This window comes from Echiichthys vipera (assembly GCF_963691815.1).
Source record: "Echiichthys vipera genome assembly, chromosome: 19".
Taxonomy (NCBI): Eukaryota; Metazoa; Chordata; class Actinopteri; order Perciformes; family Trachinidae; genus Echiichthys; species Echiichthys vipera.
Genome location: NC_139844.1, coordinates 608,817 through 631,162, shown reverse-complemented (window position 1 = coordinate 631,162; position 22,346 = coordinate 608,817). Strand labels below are relative to the sequence as shown.

At 43.1% G+C, this 22,346-nt stretch overlaps 1 protein-coding gene across 1 annotated transcript in view; it reads right to left on the bottom strand.

Annotated features, from left to right (window-relative positions):
* LOC310962170 (gamma-aminobutyric acid receptor subunit rho-2-like) overlaps positions 1–22,346 on the bottom strand; it is a gene marked incomplete at both ends in the record, with an annotated part of 73,171 nt that overhangs the window by 34,863 nt on the left and 15,962 nt on the right. The window contains one exon of the mRNA XM_083934551.1: positions 3,009–3,076. Coding sequence (XP_083790677.1) covers positions 3,009–3,076 — 68 coding nt within the window. The remainder of the gene's footprint in view (positions 1–3,008; positions 3,077–22,346) is intronic.

Here is a 22,346-nt window from a genome sequence, read left to right as displayed (position 1 = left end):
TCAGCAGGTGAATTTTATAAATGTAAAACATGCTCAAAATGAGGCGTCACCATGAGATTGTGCCGATGTTTTACCTGTTTGAACAATGTTTTTATGTTTCATCTTAAGCTGCTGCCAAGTGCGCTTCTGCCCTGCCGGGTCGCACTTAAATAAAAATGAACTAATAGACTACCACTCAAGCAGTTTTCCCTGTGATATAATTGTGATTGCAACAGGACTTGTTGCTGCTGCAGCGTTGTTACACTTTCGGCGAAAAACATGCTCAAACTCACTGTATGAGCGCATTAATATTTCCAATTCCAGGGGTAGCGTAGCCCTCCCCTTCCCTGTTGCCATGGTGACTCGTCGAATCAGGGCTCCATTGATGCTGTCTTCTTTTACTTGTGGTGCACACGCTTAACTCCAGGTCAAACTACTCTGAGTTGATCAACCTAATGCAAATCAGCTGTTCTGAAACCGAAAACTCAGAGTTTCCTATCTCAGAGTAGATCAACTCAGAGTTCAGGGTTAGACTTAGAGTTTGTTGAACCTGCTTTGTGAAACGGACCCCTGGTGCGAAACGAACTCCAAAATTGGAAAACGTAAGTTTGCGGACTCCTGGTTGGAGATGCCTGAGTTAAACAATGGCTGAAGCCTGTCGCTGAGAACAACTGGAAGGCTTACTGTACTGTAAAAAGAAGATTAGCATAGCCTCGATGGGCATTAACGCTGTCAAGTCCCACAGGTAGGTTCTAGCAACAAGACTGCCGTTGGCCGCAGAGTGCAGCAGCAGCTGTCAGCCACCAGTTTCTGTGCTCCACCGATGAACCACCACCCAGTAAGAGGACAGCTGAACTAGCCAACGCAACTACGACAGCGACCGCTGCCTCGTCGTCTGCGGGACATGTGTCTTAACACTGCTGTGAATCACTACTCAATGAACTCAGGTCAATGTTTCAAGAACGGGACAAAGCTAAGATGTTCAAATGAACTGAGGCATGTCATACGTTTTGATCAGTATTTATATTATTCACCAAGTTGTTTCATCAAGTCCTTGGTGGTATTGTATTACTTGTGACCAGTGGTGGAAGAAGTACTCGGACCCTTTTACTTAAGTAGAAGTAGTAATGCCACACTGTAGAAATAACTTTACTATCATTAAAAGTCCTGCATTCAAAATGTTACTTAGTAAAACTACAAAAGTATAAGCATCAAAATGTCCTTAGTACATTTACAAGTAGTATATATGCATAGTGGTCAATTTCAGAATATGATATCAGATTGTAATTATTTAAAGATTAATGTAAATATCACTTTATTGTTGCAGCTGATAAAGGTGGGGATCATTTTAATTGCAGTATATATACTACTGTGTAGTTTAATCTATAACTATATATTGTCCATCTATCTTTGATGATAATATTTTGTATTAGTAATCTGAATCTGTAAAGGAACTAGTAACTGAAGTTACCAAATAAATGTAGTGGAGTAAAAAGTACAATATTTCCTCTGAAATGTAGTGAAGTAGAAGAAAAAATAGCAAAAATAAGTACCTCACAATTGTACGTAAGTGAGTAAATGTACTTACTAGTAGTTGCTCTTCACCACCGGTTGCGACCAAAGGTATATTTTAATAAACTCTGCCTTTGGTTTAATTTATTATTTCAAGCTTTGCTCCTTTCCAGCTTATCATGTATGTTGTATGATTGTGCTCTATAGATTTAATTGCAAACTACAACTGTTTAGCAAGTTAAAGATGTGTTGCTGATTACAGCGTGAAGTGGTGATGAGGTCTTTAAAAACCCTTAAAAAGCTATCGAAATTAACTTCAGGATTCCTGCAGATACCCTGTAACAAATATATTGGTCAGCTGTTTTGTGTAACAACTGAGCCTTGAAACTATATATTTGTGAAGTATTTTAAACATTTTAAATATGAACCAATGGGCTTTGAGCTGAGAGCCACAGGCAGGTTAGGGAAGTCAGAAAGTATTGAGAGACATACTGACATATGTTGCCTTCGGTATTTTCATGAGATATGTTAACAATGAGAAAAATATAGTATACTGCCATCCATATCCTTCAAAATATTGTCTAAATCTGTTTACCTTTAAATTAAACAGAGCAAGAGTACTTGCTGTGTAACTGTTTAGCAACTAGTAGCTTTGTGATATGACATAATATCATTAAGAGCAGCCGTCGTCTGGAATCATTAATTTTTCCCCTTCTGTCCCAATACAATTAAATACACAACACTGGGATCTAAATTAAATTTAATCCTTGGTCATCCTTTGCAAAAAGGAGCTTAAACAACATCAGGACGACAGTTTTGATCCAGTTTATGCTTCCAGAACAGGAGGTTGATTTGATTACATTACTCAACATGCATTCAGTCTGACTGTGCAAAATAAACAATTCCTATCAATTGGGTTTTCAAAATTTGATTATCCAACTTAAAACAACAGCTAAATGACTAAAACTAAAAAGGTTACATTTACCAGTCTCTCTTATACAAGAGCACAGATATCTGATAAAGGACGACTGATTACTTTGGGCTCTGATCTGGTGTGTCCAATTAAAAAAAGTTGGATTGAGAAGACAAGTGTTAATGGAGAATGTTCCTGCCTCATTAGTTGCTTCGTCTGAGCAGAGCTTCTTCTCTCAGTGTTGAAGCAGTGTGAATTCATTTGTTAGAGTCAGCAACTTCAATTGCTGCAAAATGTATCTGTCACAGATTTACTGGTTATAATTACCACTAGTAACATAATCCATTGGAATAGCGTTAATAATTGCATTACAGTTATACTTCTTCCATAATCTTATTACTTTGAGTTTGTGTTAGTATTTGCTCTCAAACCTGATTCAATATTAAATAATCCTCTATTTTTCGAAACTGAATCTACTTGAATTAGTTATTTTCAGTATCTGCATCTGATTTATTTTTGCAGTCATTACAGATACTACATTATTTGTAATCCACAAACTTACTACATACAGTATGTACGCATTTCACACATTCAAGCCACTTACCATGTCCACCTCGGATATGCTGTCCAAGCTCTCCACCTGAACATCCACTCCAACAGGGACAGCTGGGCCTGCAGATAAATATCAAACAGATTAGTTTGCTGCACTGTACGTTATAAACACATTGCTCACACACACACACACACACACACACACACACACACACACACACACACACACACACACACACACACACACACACACACACACACACACACACACACACACACACACACACACAAAGAATGGTGCAAAACCAATACCCAAAAAATAGTTCATGTCAAAAAAAGAGAAGCTATGCTTTCCAGTTGTGCATTCTAATTATTTCCTGTATGACCTTTTCTGTTTTTTTTTTTTTTTTTTTTTTTCATGTTTGAAATAAAATAAAAATAAAAATCAATCAATCATCATCAGGAGGGGACACTTCTGATGACACTACTCTACTGATGACACCGCCTGTCTGATGTCTGTATCAAAAACTTGATATGAAAAGCTGGGCCTCTCTGCCCTTGGCACCTCTCTGCTCTCAAAACTCCCTTTCCCCTGTCTCAGAAACTCTCTTGACTAGTGTTGCTTTCGTCAACGAAACTTATGACGAAATATTGTCTGGTCATGTGACGATAACTATGATTAAATATATAATGGAATGCAATGTTGTTGACGAATGAAAACGAGACTAAATGTGGTTTACAAAATAAAAACTATGCTAAAATGTCTGTTCATTTTCGTTGACCAAAACAAGGCGAAATAACTTTGTTTCGTCTCGTTTAGTCACGTTATTATTATTATTATTATTATTTTGCAGTTTTTCTGTTTCCTGTGTCTCGCGTCTGTGTGACGTCACTTCCTCAATACCCACAAGCGGCATTATTTAGAGTCAGAAGATACAGCTGCTGTGGGTTAGCGTTCACAACTAAGCAAGAAAAATGAGAACCAAGTCTGAAACCAAGAAAGTGACCAATGGCTGGGATTGTTTTTGGGAGAAAAAGAAGAAACGACATCTGGACTTTCATTACATAAATGTGGAAAAGAAAACAGTGTGAGAGAGAGTGTAACGTGGGTTAACGTGAATGAGAGTGTAAAGTGGGTCTTTTAGTTCCTACCTGACTGACTCACTCTATAAGTGTACTAAGCATCCCTTGTTGGCCAAATACTTTCACTAGTTTTGTTATTATTCACAATCACACTGAACTGAATTTGGCATCAACATGACGTTGAATAACTTTGCATGGGTTTGGCTGACACCCCTGGTTTGACTGAAACTTGACTAGACTAAAAAGAATATAACCGTGACTCAAACTAATAAAAACCTAAAATGACAGCTTGACACAAAGACTAGACAAAAATGAAAGGTAAAACAGAAAAAAACAACACTACTCTTGACCCTTTGATTTTTAAGAGGAACTCTATATGAACTCTGATGCAGGCTGTTAAATGTGAAATCAAGCTGATCTGATGAAACTGATTACAGAATTGAAGAAAATTCACAATGTAAAATTATTTAGGGTCGGCTTTACCCGTTTATATTTCCTTTAATGACAGCGCAAACATCTAAACAAACCAGCATAAGAAGTCTCGAAGAGTCTTGGTAACCCAGGCAACAATACATTAACTGTTCTGAGTTACAACGTCACAGTTGATGTGGCAACATTAGTTCCAATATATAAACTATATGACATCTCCCCCTTTTAAGTTATTGAAGAAATTGAGTCCTTCTGTTTCCCCAATCCCCCTAAAGGCCATATGGTTGACACAAAAGTGTCTGTCTACAGGACTAGCCTGTTGAGTGGTCTGCACAGTCGTCCAGCTCTGGATTGATACTGTCTGGATTGACACGGCTAGTGAATTCCTTCGGACTAGAGGAAGCAGTCTCTGGAGTGATAACAGTTGCTGGCTGGGAAATCACTCCTGTACTCTCAGCTGATGAAATTAGGGTGTCTTGGGCAGGTTGTGAAGACAGATCCGCCCGGAGATGGCGGTGGTTCCATTGTAACACTGCTCTTTGTGGTGTGTGGATGATGTATGACCTTTTGAAACGACTGCTGGTGTCACCCAGGCCTTTTCCTGATCCAACTTGGTGAGGACTGTGTCTCCAGGTTGTAGTGGTGGAAGAGGTCTGGCCCCATGTCTGTGATTATAGTAGAAAGCTTGTTTTGCCTTCTAACCAGCATCTTTCTGTTTAACAGTCTTTCTGTTGAGCCATTTATGTCGAAGATTCTTCTCTAATGTGGGGAGTGTTGTTCTGATCTTTCTTCCCATTAATAGTTCTGCTGGACTGACTCCTGTGGTGGCAAAGGGAGTTGATCTGTAGCACATGGGTCTTCTTGTCGGAGGATTCTCTTTGCAGTCTGTACTGCTCCTTCCGCATAACCATTTCCTTAAGGATGGTGTGGACTAGACGTGATGTGCTTGAAGTCTAGCTGTCTTGCCAGCTCCTGGAATTCTGCGCTGGAGAATTGAGGACCATCGTCACTCACCAGCTCATCCAGGATCCCAAACCTTGCAAAGGTTGCTTTAAGTCTCTGAATGACTTGAGCATGCATAATGGATGATCGGTGCAGCACCTCGAGGAACTCTGAGTAATAATCTGATATTACCAGGTAGTTGTTTTGTTGTGCTCACAGAGGTCAAGAGCTAGTCCTTTACTTTTCCATGGAGAGGCTGGGACGAACCTCCCCAGGTATTTCACCATGCCGAGGACTCAACACGCTGCAGCACCTTTGATAATCAGGCATCATGTTGCTCCATCGAGGTCACAGAGATTAGGATGTCATCCATGAAGACTGCAACGCCTTCCAGTCCTTCTAGAGTCTCCAGCATCTTCCACTGGAAGATCGCCGGTGCACTTGTTATGCTGAATGGTAATCTTTTGAAACAGTATCTGCTGAACGGGGTTATGAATGTTGTCAGCTTGCAGCTGTCTGGATGCAGAGGGATCTGCCAGAATCCATTGGCAGCATAAAGGGAAGAAAAGACAGTTGCACCGCTCAGCTTGGCTGTTATTTCATCTGAGGTGGGTAGGGTGTAGCGTTCTCTTTTGACTGACTTATTTAGTTTTGTCAGGTCAACACAGATTCTGGCTGTACCCCTGTTCTTCTTCAGAAGTGGTATCATGGGAGCGCACCATTCAGTAGATGTGTCACCCGCTCCGATGTTTTGTTAGCAATGCTCCACACAGTTATAGCATGCACTAACACTCTGTTAACTATAACTGTATTTGAACAGACTACCCACACATAACCTGAATTATAACTTCTGAGATCTTCAGCCCGCTGGCTTTTGTGTGACTTAAACGTTCACACAATCTCTGCAGGGGTCCAAGCCAAACACCCCTTCTCCTTCTCTCCTCTTTGTCTCATTCACACACACACACACACACACACACAAATTTGTTGTTAAGCTTTCGTTTATTGTGTGCATTTATTAATTTCTTAAGAAATGTTTGTGTTTCCAATCTGTCTGTTTATTTAATATTACACAAAGATAAATGAGCCAGCCACTACTAAGAAAAGAACCTTTAAATCCTTCAACGGTATTAACTATTAGATTTTTCGGTGTTCAACCCTTAATCAGTAGTTTAATATATTTAATGAGACTTTTATATTAGTTGTCACTTCGTCTGTGATGGTGGTGCCAGGAGGAACTCTGGTTTAACTAGAGTAATTTTTATTATTATCTTTGATAATTATTGGTGATAGCTAATATTTACTAGATTAACGATAAGTTTATTGAGAATACTCAATCTCAATCTGAACATGAATCAAGGCCCTACATTAATTGGTTTAGTTTTTAATAAATTCAATTATTAATTTTTATTAATTAATTTTGTTTTTTTTATATTTCATTTGATAGTCACACCTTTGATCCAATTAACCTAGAGTACCTATACTGTGAAGTGATAATCTTTTCCTTTGTGACTGGCTGTTGCATTAAAGCGGCCCAGACATAGCAGCTCACCTCCAGGGCTGTCCAGAGGAATGTCAGGTGGGTCCAGTGTTCTCTCAGGGGTAGGTGTGTGAAACGTGTCCTCACTTATGACAGTGACATCAGCTCACGTGTCAATCTTAAATTCTACTGGAAAGGAATCGACTTGTAGTTGCACAGTCCACTGTTCTCTTTTGTCATTACCATCACACACTGAACCCAGGAAACAAGAGGTCTGCTCATCTCTCTCAGTCTCTGTGACCTCATTCATTGACCTGCTGCAAAATACTCTGGCCCAGTGTCTCATTCTGTGACAGCTAAGTAGCTCTTTCTGCAGGGCACTTTTCATCACTATTATGCTGTGTTTTCCCACTTCCCCCTATATCTCGAGTTGCTCCAAACTCAAAGTGCCCTGAGAGATCATACACGGCTCTGATGAAACATCCTGCCTTCTCACCCGGCTGTTGCTAAAAACATGCCCGTCCGTGGATAAAATTCCTCTTCGGGAAAAGTACTCGTTAAACTTCCCCATAACGATGACAGAGTCATTGCGGTCCTCCTCTTGAGCAAATGTGAATGACTTTAAAATGTTTCTGCCTCGTTGCCCATGGCGTAAATCAGGCAGCTCACTTGTAATTGTCCCTCGTCCTTGTGAAATTCTGTTGTGATCCTGTATCGCTCAAACCGTTGCTTCCACTCGGGCTACTCCATCGGCTTCATCTCATCTTCATCCGCTTATCCGGGGTCGGGTCGCGGGGGCAGCAGCTTTAGCAGGGGACCTTCCCCGGACTGGGCGGTGTTGCAGTCGCTCTACCGCACCGTTGTGACGAAAAGAGAGCTGAGCCGGAAGGCAAAGCTCTCGATCTACCGGTCAATCTTCGTTCCTACCCTCACCTATGGTCATGAAAGCTGGGTCATGACCAAAAGAACGAGGTCGTGGGTACAAGCGGCCGAAATGGGTTTTCTCAGGAGGGTGGCTGGAGTCTCCCTTAGAGATTGGGTGAGAAGTTCCGCCATCCGTGAGGAACTAGGAGTAGAGCTGCTGCTCCTTTGCGTTGGAGCCAGTTGAGGTGGTTCGGGCATCTAGTAAGGATGCCCCTGGGCGCCTCCCTAGAAGGGTGTTCCAGGTACGTCAAGCTGGGAGGAGGCCTCGGGGAAGACCCAAGACCCAGACTCCGTCGGCTTGTCAAATGTAAAGTTTAATAGAGGTTTAAATTTTACCATTTCCTTTCTTCTTGTCGTCTGTCATCTTAATTTATCTCTTGGTCATTTGTTGATCCGTTTATATTTACTGTAATGACAGCGCAATCATCTAAACAAACACACACATCAGCTCATAAACTATGCAGACTGTTGATCCTCCCTTACACAAAAGAGTGAGATTTACTCTTTGGTTAAATAAACACTGTAAAAAGTGAAATTAACTTTTCTCTCCCTCTCTTCGAGAGCGGTAAGTTTTATTGCCAATCCACTCTCAAGATCGACCCCCCAACATTCTAATATACTTTACTTTATTACCCTAACACCTTTATCTGATTAAGAGGAAATACAAAAAGAGACTAACAGCCGCTAAATTAAGTGTAAACTGTATGATTTTGTTAACCTGTAAAGAAAGATGTTTTATATGAGATGACTGATCTGCCTGAGACCAACGATGGCCAAATTACAGAAATGCTTTAATATTGTATTTCTCATACAAGGTCACTGTCATACTACTGTGCTTTTCTTCAGTTGACCTTAACAAATTAACCCCTTCTATTTCGGCATCAAAGCCTTCTACTTGTCTCCTAGACTCTTTTCCAACTAGGTTTACTTAAAGAAGTGTTACCTTTAGTTAGCACTCCTGTATTAGATATGATTAACATGTCTTTATCAGCAGGTTATGTATCACAGTCTTTTAAAGTAGCTGTAATTAAACCTCTTCTTAAAAAGCCCAGTCTTGATCCTGAGGTACTAGCCAACTATAGAGCTATATCTAACCTTCCTTTTCTCTCTTAGATCCTCGAGAAATTAGTCGCCAATCAGCTGTGTGACTTTTTACATAATAATGAGTTATTTGAGGACTTCCAGTCAGGATTTAGAGCGAATTATAGCACTGTGACAGCACTGGTAAAAATTACTAACGACCTTCTAATAGCTTCAGACAAAGGACTTGTCTCTGTACTTGTTTTACTAGATCTTAGTGCAGCCTTCAACACTATTGACCATCACATCCTGCTACTGAGATTGGAGCATCTAATTGGCATTAAGGGAACCGCATTAAGCTGGTTTGAGTCATATTTATCAGATAGATCTCAGTTTGTACATGTTAACGACAAATACTCCATGCACACTAAAGTTAGTCACGGAGTTCCACAGTGTTCTGTCCTTGGGCTGATTCTATTCACCTTATATATGCTTCCCTTATAAAATATTATAAGGAAGCACTCTATAAACTTTCATTGTTATGCTGATGATACACAATTGTATTTGTCTATCAAACCAGAAGAAACCAATCAGTTAGCTTAACTTCAAGTGTACATTAAGGAAATAAAAAGCTGGATTACCTGCAATTTTCTGATGACAAAACTGAAGTTATTGTACTTGGCCCCAAAGGCCTACAAAACTCAATAGCTAAAGATATTGTTACTCTGGATGATGATGTGTTGTCCTCCAGCACCACAGTAAGGAATCTGGGTGTTATTTTTGATCTGGGTGTTATTTTTGATCAGGATATGACATATCTGAAAATCCTTCTCCTTACCTACAAAGCTCTTATTGGTCAGGCACTGTCATATCTTAAAGAGCTCATAGTACCGTATTACCCGACTAGACTACCAAGCTCCTCTCCTGTGGAACCAACTCCCAAGTGAAAATAAGCGCCAGATGCATCGATAATGAGTATAATGGTTAGTTCCAGCCCTATATTTTTCTGTGACTTGGATATCAAAGGCACATTGACTGCTGTAGTATGGTTAATCTGAGCAGTAATAGATGCCAGACGTATGAAACTGGTGGCACTGCAAAGCTGCTACTGGAACGGGGGATATCAACTTGGACCCACTTCTAGCTGTCAGCAGAGTCTCCTCCCTACTCTTACTCACACCATATGCCACATATCACAAGCCACATTCAGCAAAGCCTGAGCTCCTGTTGACATGTTACCTCAGTGGGGACATAAAAAGCCTGTGTATGTTCCCTCCAAATGACAGTGTGGCAGCCTGTTTCTTGAGCTTCAGTGTTCAAAATGTTGGCTACAGCTTGAGGCAGGACAAACAGGCACACACAAAATATCCTGCATGTGGTTCTGCCAGAAGATTTCCGTTTGCTATTTTGAGCTGACAGCATCAGCAAATTATTCCACATCACTGATTATCAGATGAGACCGATGAATCTGTCACAGCGACGATCCACATCAAAATTCCAGTTGGCGTTCATAGCCTTCAGTAGCACTTTCATGTGGCCTGTTTTCAAATGGGGCATGAAGCAAGAGTCAGCCAGACCTTATGCTTCCACAAACATGAACGCCACACCACTCTTAGCAGTGTCTAAGCACCACAAAGGAGCAAACACTTTAAGTCAAAGTAAAATGCAAAACTGCCTGTTCATGGGCACACATAGCATGCTGAACAGGCATATTGATAGTCCTGCTTTTCCGAGAGCTCTACTAAACCCCAACGTCTTTATTCTTAGTCTTAGTCTTTTAAAAAAAAAGGAATTCTCATCAAAACATAAACACAAAACAAAAGCACCTAACCATATGCATTTACATCTCATCTCATCTCATCTCATCTTCATCCGCTTATCCGGGGTCGGGTCACGGGGGCAGCAGCTTTAGCAGGGGACCCCAAACTTCCCTTTCCTGGGCCACATTAACCAGCTCTAACTGGGGGATCCCGAGGCGTTCCCAGGCCAGTGTGGAGATATAATCTCTCCACCTAGTCCTGGGTCTTCCCCGAGGCCTCCTCCCAGCTGGCCGTGCCTGGAACACCTCCCTAGGGAGGCGCCCAGGGGGCATCCTTACCAGATGCCCGAACCACCTCAACTGGCTCCTTTCAACGCTAAGGAGCAGCGGCTCTACTCCGAGTTCCTCACGGATGGCTGAACTTCTCACCCTATCTCTAAGGGAGACTCCAGCCACCCTCCTGAGAAAACCCATTTCGGCCGCTTGTACTCGCGACCTCGTTCTTTCGGTCATGACCCAACTTTCATGACCATAGGTGAGGGTAGGAACGAAGATTGACCGGTAGATCGAGAGCTTTGCCTTCCGGCTCAGCTCTCTTTTCGTCACAACGGTGCGGTAGAGCGACTGCAACACCGCCCCCGCTGCTCCGATTCTCCGGCCAAACTCACGCTCCATCGTCCCCTCACTCGTGAACATGATCCCGAGGTACTTGAACTCCTTCACTTGGGGTAAGGACTCATTCCCTACCTGGAGTAAGCAATCCACCGGTTTCCTGCTAAGAGCCATGGCCTCAGATTTAGAGATGCTGATCCTCATCCCAGCCGTTTCACACTCGGCTGCGAACCGATCCAGTGAGTGCTGAAGGTCACTGACCGACGATGCCATCAGGACCACATCATCTGCGAAAAGCAGAGACGAGATCCTCAGCCCACCGAACTGCAACCCCTCCCCACCACGACTATGCCTTGAAATCCTGTCTATGAAAATCACGAACAGGATTGGTGACAAAGCGCACCCCTGGCGGAGGCCAACCCCCACCGCAAACGAATCCGACTTACTCCCGAGGATCCGGACACAGCTCTCACTTTGGGTGTACAGAGATTGGATGGCCCACAGAAGTGACCCCCTCACCCCATGCTCCCGCAGCACCTCCCACAGTATCTCCCTAGGAACCCGGTCATATGCCTTCTCCAGATCCACAAAACACATGTAGACTGGATGAGCATACTCCCAGGCCCCCTCCAGGATCCTTGCGAGAATGAAGAGCTGGTCCGTTGTTCCACGTCCAGGACGGAATCCACATTGTTCCTCTTCAATCTGAGGTTCGACTATAGGACGAACCCTCCTTTCCAGCACCTTGGAGTAGACTTCACCAGGGAGGCTGAGTAGTGTGATACCCCTGTAATTGGCACACACCCTCTGGTCCCCCTTTTTAAAAAGAGGAACCACCACCCCGGTCTGCCACTCCCTTGGCACTGTCCCAGACTTCCACGCAATGTTGAAGAGGCGTGTCAACCAAGACAGCCCCTCCCAACCCAAAGTTTTCAGCATTTCTGGACGAATCTCATCAACCCCTGGGGCTTTGCCACTGTGGAGTTGTTTTACTACCTCAGTGACTTCCGCCAGGGATATTGACAATGATTCCCCATCAGCCTCCAGCTCTGCCTCTACAAAAGAGGGCGTGTTAGTCGGATTAAGGAGTTCCTCAAAGTGCTCCTTCCACCGCCCGATTACCTCATCGGCTGAGGTCACCAGCATCCCGTCCATACTGTAAACAGCTTGGATGGTTCCCCGTTTCCCCCTCCTGAGATGTCGAATGGTTTCCCAGAAGCACCTTGGTGCTGTCCGAAAGTCCTTCTCCATGACTTCTCCGAACCCCTCCCACACCCGCTGCTTTGCGTCTGACACAGCAGAGGCTGCAGCCCTTCTGGCCTGTCGGTACCTTGCAACTGCCTCCGGAGTCTTCTGGGATAGCATATCCCGGAAGGCCTCCTTCTTCAGTCGGACAGCTTCCCTGACCACCGGTGTCCACCACGGTGTTCGAGGGTTACCGCCCCTTGAGGCACCTAAGACCTTGAGGCCACAGCTCACCGCTGCAGCTTCAGCAATTGAAGCTTTGAACATTGCCCACTCCGGTTCAATGCCCCCAACCTCCACAGGGATGCCAGAAAAGCTCCGCCGGAGGTGTGAGTTGAAGATCTCTCGGACAGGGGCCTCCTCCAGACGTTCCCAGTTCACCCGCACTACTCGTTTGGGTTTACCTGGTCCGTCCAGAATCTTCCCCCATCCTCTGATCCTACTCATCACCAGATGGTGATCAGTTGACAGCTCTGCCCCTCTCTTCACCTGAGTGTCCAAAACATGCGGCCTCAGATCAAATGATACGATCACAAAATCGATCATCGACCTTTGGCCTAGGGTGCTCTGGTACCACGTACACTTATGAGCATCCTTATGTTCGAACATGGTGTTAGTTATAGATAAAACGTGACTAGCACAGAAGTCTAATAACTGACGACCACTCAGATTTAGATCAGGGAGGCCGTTCCTCCCAATCACGCCTCTCCAGGTGTCTCCATCATTGCCCACATGGGCGTTGAAGTCTCCCAGCAGAACTATTGAGTCCCCTACTGGAGCCCCATGCAGGACTCCATTCAGGGTCTCAAAGAAGGCCGAATACTCTGAACTGCTGTTTGGTGCATATGCACAAACAACAGTCAGAGTTTTCCCCCCTACCACCCGCAGGCGTAAGGAGGCGACCCTCTCGTCCACCGGGGTGAACTCCAACACCGCGGGGCTCAGCCGGGGGTTTGTGAGTATCCCCACACCCGCCCGGCGCCTCACACCCTGGGCAACTCCAGAGAAGAATAGTGTCCAACCCCTATCCAGGAGAACGGTTCCAGAACCGAGACTGTGTGTGGAGGTAAGCCCCACCAGATCTAACTGGTAGCGCTCCACCTCCCGCACAAGCTCCGGCTCCTTCCCCGACAGAGAGGTGACATTCCACGTCCCAAGAGCCAGCTTCTGCTGCCCGTGTCTGGTCCGTCGAGGCCCCTCACCTTCACTGCAGCGCACCCGACCCAAGTGGTTCCCCTGCGAGTGGTGGGCCCACAGGATGATGCATTTACAACATAACATAAAAGCAAACATTTTATTAGCTACACTCAGGATCCAGCTACTGAATTTTTTACCAGTCTAATTATTTGAGTCGCTGTGTATATGGACAATAATTTCTACCTCTGGATGAAACTTAATTAAGAAAGTTACACTTGTAGGCTACATAATGATGATTAATCTAAGAAGTACAAGATGTCAGCATTGGGGAGGGACTTTTATTTTGATGTGTTGCAGCAGATGTCCAGGCATATTAAAGTCTAAAGCCTGAAACTAGCCAATCGGGGAATATTTCACTTGTGGAGGCAGTTTCTTGAGATTTTCATCCTGCTTTAACTACTTAACTAATGCAACTTTGTGTATCTGAGGCATTTAAGAAAAGAAAATAATCTGCCCCCCCTCACACACAAGAATACCAACAGAGAAAATGCTTTCTTATCAAATGGAAGAAGTAAGTAAAAAGGAAAAAAGGCTTACCACCTGTTATGAACATTGGAAATTTCAAGCATGTAACGCTAAAAAAAAAAAAAAAAAAAATCCAATTTCCCCGTGTGGGATTAATAAAGTAATTCTTCTTCTTCTTCTTCTTCTAAAGTCAAAGTCACAAAGAAAAACTAAAGTCGGACATGACTGAGGCAGACATGTCATCACTCATAGACATTTTAGAGAAAGGAAAAGATGACATTATGCAACTTTACATTGAAATAAGAGGTCTTGTAACCCCAAGAGTGAACTTAAGGAGAAAAATAGATGCATGTGAAGCTGTGACTCGTGACATTATCAAAATCATATATGAAAGACTATCTGGAATTGATAGAGATTTTGAGCCAGAAGATGTCATCTACGTGTGCTGCTGAATAATGACTATGCACTCTCCATTTATGGTTCTACCGCTGCAAAGTAAAGTAATAGTCATCATACCTCAGCTTCCTACATCACATCAAAACGGGCTGATGCGGCAGACCTGGCAGCCAAAGAGGCTGAATACAAGATCGTGCAACAGTAAAGAATGCAAAGGGAAAGGATAAAAGCTCTAGAAGAACAAGAAGGAATTAGAAATACAAAGGTCTGAACTGGAGCGTCTGCAGGCTGGAAAGGATGTAGAGGCAGCTCGAGCCAGATTGGAAGTCTACAACAAAGAAATCATACAGATAAGTTATGTCCGGTCAGTTAAGAGTGAGCAGGTAAACCCAAACTTTGAGTCTCAGTACCTTGCACCACACCCATCTAGTACAGGCACGTTGTCTGCATCCCCTGGTGTTCATGAATTAGCACAAGCCGTTCAAGATAGTATGACAATTAACAGGCTTCCTATACCAGAGCCAACAATGTTTACTGGTGATCCCATCCATTTTATTGAATGGAAAGCCTCCTTTACGTCACTGATAAAAAAGGGTGTCTCTGCTGCTGATAAACTGTTTTACCTAAAAGAGTATGTTAGTGGTTCAGCTCTTAAGTGCATAGAAGGCACCTTCTTTAGAAATGATGAAGAAGCGTACAGAGATGCTTGGAAGAAACTTGATCAGCGACACGGCCAGGCATTTATTACTCAAAGAGCATTCAGAGAGAATCTATCAAGCTGGACAAAATTACAGTCTAAAGATGCTGAAGGATTGAGGAACTTAGCAGACTTCATAAATGCTTGTGTGCTAGCCATGCCTCATGTAAAGGGATTGGAAATTCTCAACGACTGTGAAGAAAATCAGAGACTTCTACAGAAACTGCCTGACTGGGCAGCAGCCAGATGGAATCACCATGTCACAAAGGCCCTGATGGAAGGAAAAGAGTTTCCAAGTTTCAGTGATTTTGCTGCTTTTCTGATGCTGGAAGCCGAAGTTGCCTGCAATCCAGTCACCTCCATTCATGTTTTCCGCTCTTCAGAGATCTTCAGCGACAAAGGGAATCTAAGAGAAATTAAGAGGAACAAGGCAAGTGTCATCAATACAAAAACAGCTGTACACTGTGACAAGCAAATGGTAACCGGAGCAAGCGTAGGATCTCCATGCATGTTATGTCAAAACTCACAGCATCACGTGCCCAAACCTCATGAAAAGGTCACTGGAAGATAGAAGAACATATGCTAAGGACAATAAACTGTGTTATGGCTGTTTGAAACATGGTCACAATGCAAAGGATTGTCAACGCCGCCTCACCTGTGACACTTGTATAAAATGGAACCCAACCTGTCTTCATGATGACAACTACATCCAAAAGGTAAAAGGAGATGAGCATGTGAATGTGGGAATTACAACACAAAATAACACATCAGGGACACCTGCTACATCACTTTATGTTGATAGGGAAACACAGTCTACCGGTACTTCGATGATTGTTCCAGTGTGGGTGTCATCTGCTGCAAACCCATGCAAAGACAAACTTATCTATGCATTATTAGACACACAAAGTGACACTGTTTTTGTTGATCAAGAGGTTAGTCGTGAACTGCACGTGGATGTTCATCCAGTAAAACTAAAGCTAACCAACATGATGGGAGAGAATGCAGTTGTGACCAGTGCAAAAAGTTTCTGGTCTCCGTGTAAGGGGTTACAGCTCCGCAACACACATTCACCTCCCTTCTGCATAAACGAAGGAATGTATACCTGTAAATCGTGAACACATACCTACCTGAGAGACAGCCAAACACTGGAGTCACCTATCACCAATCAATGATAAAGTCCCGCCGCTCCTGAACAGATTCTTCATTAGGTTCAGCTCACAGCCTTCTGTCGTCTCCATGATACCTCCAGACCCCCACACAACCTCACTGACCCAAATGCTTCCTCCCCTCCCCCTTCAATCCCCTGCTGTGAGCTCTCCTGTGCAGCACCTCTCCTCCTCCTCCTCCACCTTCACCTCCTCGTCCTCCGCTGAAGACACCAGCAACTTCCCCCGCATGACTGTGACTGCAGGCCAGGTTAGGAGACAGCTGGAGAGACTCCACCAGCATAAGGCTGCAGGCCCTGACGGTATCAGCCCCAGGATCCTGAAGACATGTGCCAGCCAGCTGTCTCCTGTCCTACAAAACCTCTACAACCTGAGCCTTGGTCAGGAGAGAATACCAGTGCTTTGGAAGACTTCCTGCCTGGTTCCTGTTCCAAAGAAATCGACACCATCAGACCTCAATGACTATCGTCCAGTGGCCATCACATCTTACGTCATGAAGGTGCTGGAGAGACTGATTTTGGTCAACCTGAGGCCACAGGTGAGAGCCCTGCTAGACCCTCTGCAATTTGCTTACAAGCCCCACTTGGGAGTTGATGACGCTGTCATCTACCTGCTGCAACGAGCCCATTCGCACCTGGATGGTGGAGGAGGTACTGTGAGAATCACATTCTTTGATTTCTCTAGTGCTTTTAACACCTTTCAGCCACTGCTACTGGGGGAGAAGCTGCGGGTGATGGGAGTAGACGACACAATGATCGCCTGGATTACTGACTTCCTGACAGGCAGGCCACAGTTTGTCCGTATGGGCAGTGTTCTGTCTGATGTGGTGGTTAGTGATACAGGAGCTCCACAGGGGACTGTACTGTCTCCTTTCCTCTTCACCTTATACACCACTGACTTTTAGTACAACACTGGGTCATGTCACCTGCAAAAGTTTTCTGACGACTCGGCTGTTGCTGGGTGTATAAGTGAGGGACAGGAGGAGGAGTACAGGGCACTGGTAGACAACTTTGTGAAGAGGACTGGACAGAATCACCTGCGGCTGAACATCAGCAAGACCAGAGAGATGGTGATAGATTTCAGGAAGAGGAGGAAGATGGCTTTCCAACCTCTGTGCATTCTGGGAAAGGATGTGGAGGCGGTGGAGGATTACAAGTACCTGGTACTTGTAATACGTACCAAGCGTCCACCTCACCAATGAACTGGCAAGAGGGATCGGGCTTGACCAACACAGGGGTGGACGAGCACCGCTTCTTCAGGACCTGGAAAGCACTCTGTGTAGAATGAGAGACCACACAAAGGGAGTAGTGGGAGAGGCTTTCCAACCTCTGTGCATTCTGGGAAGGGACGTGGAGGCGGTGGAGGATTACAAGTACCTGGGTGTTACCATCAACCACAGACTGGACTGGAGATCTAACACTGAAGCTGTTTACAAGAAGGGGATGAGCAGACTTTACTTCCTGAGGAAGCTGACATCCTTCAACGTGTGCAGCAAGATGTTGGAGATCTTTTATCAGTCTGTGGTGGCCAGTGTACTTTTCTTTGCTGTGGTTTGTTGGGGAAACAGCATCTCAGCCAGCATCACCAACAGACTCAAGAAACTGATCAGGAAGGCTGGTTCTGTGATTGGCTGCAAACAGGACACTCTGGAGGCTGTGGTGGAGAGGAGGACACTGAAAAAACTGTTATCTATCATGGATAATCCTCTCCACCCTCTCCAACTCACACTGGTCAGACAGCGGAGCACCTTCTCCAGAAGGCTGCTTCAGCTTCGCTGTCGTAGCAACAGATACAGGAAATCTTTCCTGTCACAATCCATAACTTTTTATAATAACTCTCTCACCTCTGCCTGACAGAGAACTCTGGTCTCTCTACTGTTTTGTTGTATATATCATTATTGTTATAGTATATTTTGTTGTATATATTATTATTATTTATTGTTTATAGCACACTGTGCACTGTATATATATACACTATTCAATTCAATTCAATTCAATTTTATTTATAGTGTCAAATCATAACAAAAGTTATCTCAGGACACTTTACAGAGTAGGTAAAGACCACACTCAATGACTTATTTATGATTTACATAGACCCAACAATTCCTCTGTAGAGTACAGTGGCAACGAAAACCTTCCCTATAACAGGCAGGAACGTCAGACAGACCCAGCTCTGTGGAGGACGGCCATCTGTCTTGACCGGTTGGGGAGGAAGAAAAGGAGAGAGAAAGAGAGAAAAGACACACAGATGGACAGAGAGAGACAGACAGACACACTTCCAGAGATGCAAGCAAAGCCTAACAGTAACTATAATATTTATAGTAATGTGAATATGACTTATATGTTAAGGCAGTTAATACAACAGAATAGTAGAAACAAGCACAGCTAAGGTGACAGAATATGAAAATGATAATAATTATGGTGGCAAACATGATCAATGATGAGTAGTGGCAATAGCAGCTACGATACAGCTACAAATTTTATAGTTTATTAAACTAGTGATAGTATATATGAGTAACAGTGACAATAGCAGCAGGAAGCGTCATGTAGGACCATGGCAGCAAGCACCACCACGATCAGCAGAGACCTGCGAGACGACAAAGCACAAACAGCTCCGGGGAAGAAGCTGAATCAGTAACATGCATTGATGGGACATGAATGATTTAGACAGAGAGGAGAGAAGCTCAGAGTATCAGGAAAAGTATTATCCCCCGGCAGACTAGGCCTATAGCAGCATAATTAAGCAGAATAAAGTCTCATCGTAAGCCCTAGCTGTAAGCTTTATCAAAAAGGAAAGTTTTAAGTTTACTTTTAAATATGGGGACAGTGTCTGCCTCCCGAATAACATTTGGGAGGTTGTTCCACAGGAGAGGAGCTTGGTAGCTGAAGGCTCTGCCTCCCATTCTACTTTTGGAGACTCTAGGAACGACGAGTAGCCCTGCATTCTCAGAGCGCAGAGATCTAGTTGGGTGATACGGTACTATGAGCTCTTTAAGATACGACGGAGCCTGACCAATAAGAGCTTTGTACGTAAGGAGAAGGATTTTAAATTCTATTCTAGATTTTACAGGTAGCCAGTGCAGAGAAGCTAATACAGGAGAAATATGTTCTCTTCTATTTGTTTTAGTTAGTACACGAGCTGCAGCATTTTGGACCAACTGGAGACTCTTAACAGACTTATTGGAGCAGCCTGATAATAAGGAATTGCAATAGTCCAGCCTAGAAGTAACAAATGCATGAACAAGTTTCTCTGCATCTTTCTGAGACACAATGTTCCTAATTTTTGCAATATTACGCAGGTGAAAATATGCAGTCCTTGTTGTTAGTTTTATGTGAGAATCGAAGGACAAATCCTGATCAAAAATAACACCCAGATTCCTTACTGTGGTGCTGGAGGACAACACAACATCATCCAGAGTAACAATGTCTTTAGCTATTGAATTTCGGAGGCCTTTGGGGCCAAGTACAATAATTTCAGGATATTGCAGGTCATCCAGCTTTTTATTTCCTTAATGCACATTTGAAGTTTATCTAACTGATGGGTTTCTTCTGGTTTGATCGACAAATATAATTGTGTATCATCAGCATAACAATGAAAGTTAATGGAGTGCTTCCTTATAATATTTCCTAAGGGAAGCATATATAAGGTGAAAAGAATCGGTCCAAGGACAGAACCCTGTGGGACTCCGTGACTAACTTTAGTGTGCATGGAGGATTTGTCATTAACATGTACAAACTGAGATCTATCTGATAAATATGACTTAAACCAGCTCAGTGCAGTTCCTTTAATGCCGATCAGATGCTCTAGTCTGTGTAGCAGGATGTGATGGTCAATAGTGTCGAAGGCAGCACTAAGATCTAGTAAGACAAGTACAGAGACAAGTCCTTTGTCTGAAGCTATTAGAAGGTCGTTAGTAATTTTTATCAGTGCTGTCTCAGTGCTATGATTTGCTCTAAATCCTGACTGGAAATCCTCAAATAACTCATTATTATGTAAAAAGTCACACAACTGATTGGCAACTAATTTCTCGAGGATCTTAGAGAGAAAAGGAAGGTTAGATATAGGTCTATAGTTGGCTAGTACCTCAGGATCAAGACTGGGCTTTTTAAGAAGAGGTTTAATTACAGCTACTTTAAAAGACATTGGTACATAACCTGCTGATAAAGACATGTTAATCATATCTAATACAGGAGTGCTAATTAAAGGTAACACTTCTTTAAGTAACCTAGTTGGAATAGAGTCTAGAAGACAAGTAGAAGGTTTTGATGCTGAAATAGTAGAGTTTAATTTGTTAAGGTCGACTGTAGAAAAGCAGTCCAAGAATATATCAGGTCGTACAGTTTGTAAGGTTCCTGGGTTCGATGAAAGATTGGTGCCAAGCGAGTTGATTTTGTCTCTAATAGTTATAATTTTGTCATTAAAGAAGGTCATGAAGTCGTTACTGCTGAGCGTTATAGGAATACATGGCTCAATAGAGCTGTGGCTCTCTGTCAGCCTGGCTACAGTGCTGAAAAGAAATCTAGGATTGTTCTTATTCTCCTCTATTAAAGATGAGTAATATGCTGCTCTGGCATTACGGAGGTCCTTCCTATAGGTTTTAAGACTTTCTTGCCAAACTAAGTGAGATTCCTCCAGTTTAGTGGAGCGCCATTTACTTTCCAACTTTCGCGATATTTGTTTTAATTCACGGGTTTGTGAGTTATACCACGGAGCTAACTTCCTCTGTTTTATTATCTTCTTTTTTAAAGGAGCAACAGAGTCAAGTGTTGTTCTTAGAGAGCCTGCAACACTGTCAACAAGGTGATCAATTTCAGAGAAACTAACGTTAGTGCAGGAGTCTTGAATATTAGGATGAGGCATTAAAGTAAATGCAGATGGAATCGCTTCCTTAAATTTAGTTATAGCACTATCAGATAAACATCTGGTGTAGACACTTTTACCCAGTGGTGAGTAGTCCTGTAATATGAATTCAAAAGTTATTAAATAATGGTCTGATAAAATAGGATTCTGTGGAAAGACTATAAAGTCATCAATTTCCACACCATAAACCAAAACAAGGTCGAGGGTGTGATTAAAACAGTGAGTAGGTTTATGTACACTCTGACTAAAACCAATCGAATCTAATAGAGAGATAAACGCGATACTGAGACTATTATTATCGCTGTCCACATGAATATTAAAATCACCTACAATTATTACTTTGTCGGATTTAAGGACTAAATTTGACAGAAACTCTGAGAATTCGGACAGAAATTCAGAGTACGGACCAGGAGCACGGTACACTATAACAAATATAATTGGCTGCACAGTTTTCCAGGTTGAATGTGAAAGACTAAGAACAAGACTTTCAAATGAATTATAATTTAGTTTAGGTTTAGGGTTTATTAATAGGCCTGAATTATAAATAGCTGCAACGCCTCCTCCTCGACCACTGCCTCGAGAAATATGAGTATTAATATGACTGGGAGGAGTGGATTCATTTAGGCTAACATATTCTTCGGGACGCAGCCAGGTTTCGGTCAGACAGAGTAAATCAATATGGTTGTCTGATATCAGATCGTTTACTAATACAGCTTTAGATGAGAGAGATCTAATGTTTCTGATATTGTTGCATTGTCGCAGATTTTGCGTTGATTTGTATCAAGTTTTTCTTTGTAGCTCCTCTTCTGTTCATTTTTGATCTGTTTAATTTAAATGATCGTGGGGCAGACAGTGTTTGTATACTAAACTGAGCTGGAAAATGCTCCACAGGGAGCGCAGAGAGGTGTGTAAGACTGCCACTCTGCTTCCTGGGCACCTGCGATAAGGGCAGCGCAGAGAGGTGTATTAAACTGCGACTCTGCTTCCTGATCCCAACACTGGGTTGTCATGGTTTTAGACCGCTAACAACTGCGTCTAGGTTTTTAGATATGAGAGCGGCACCCTCCAAAGTAGGATGAATACCATCTCTCCTAATAAGACCAGGTTTCCCCCAG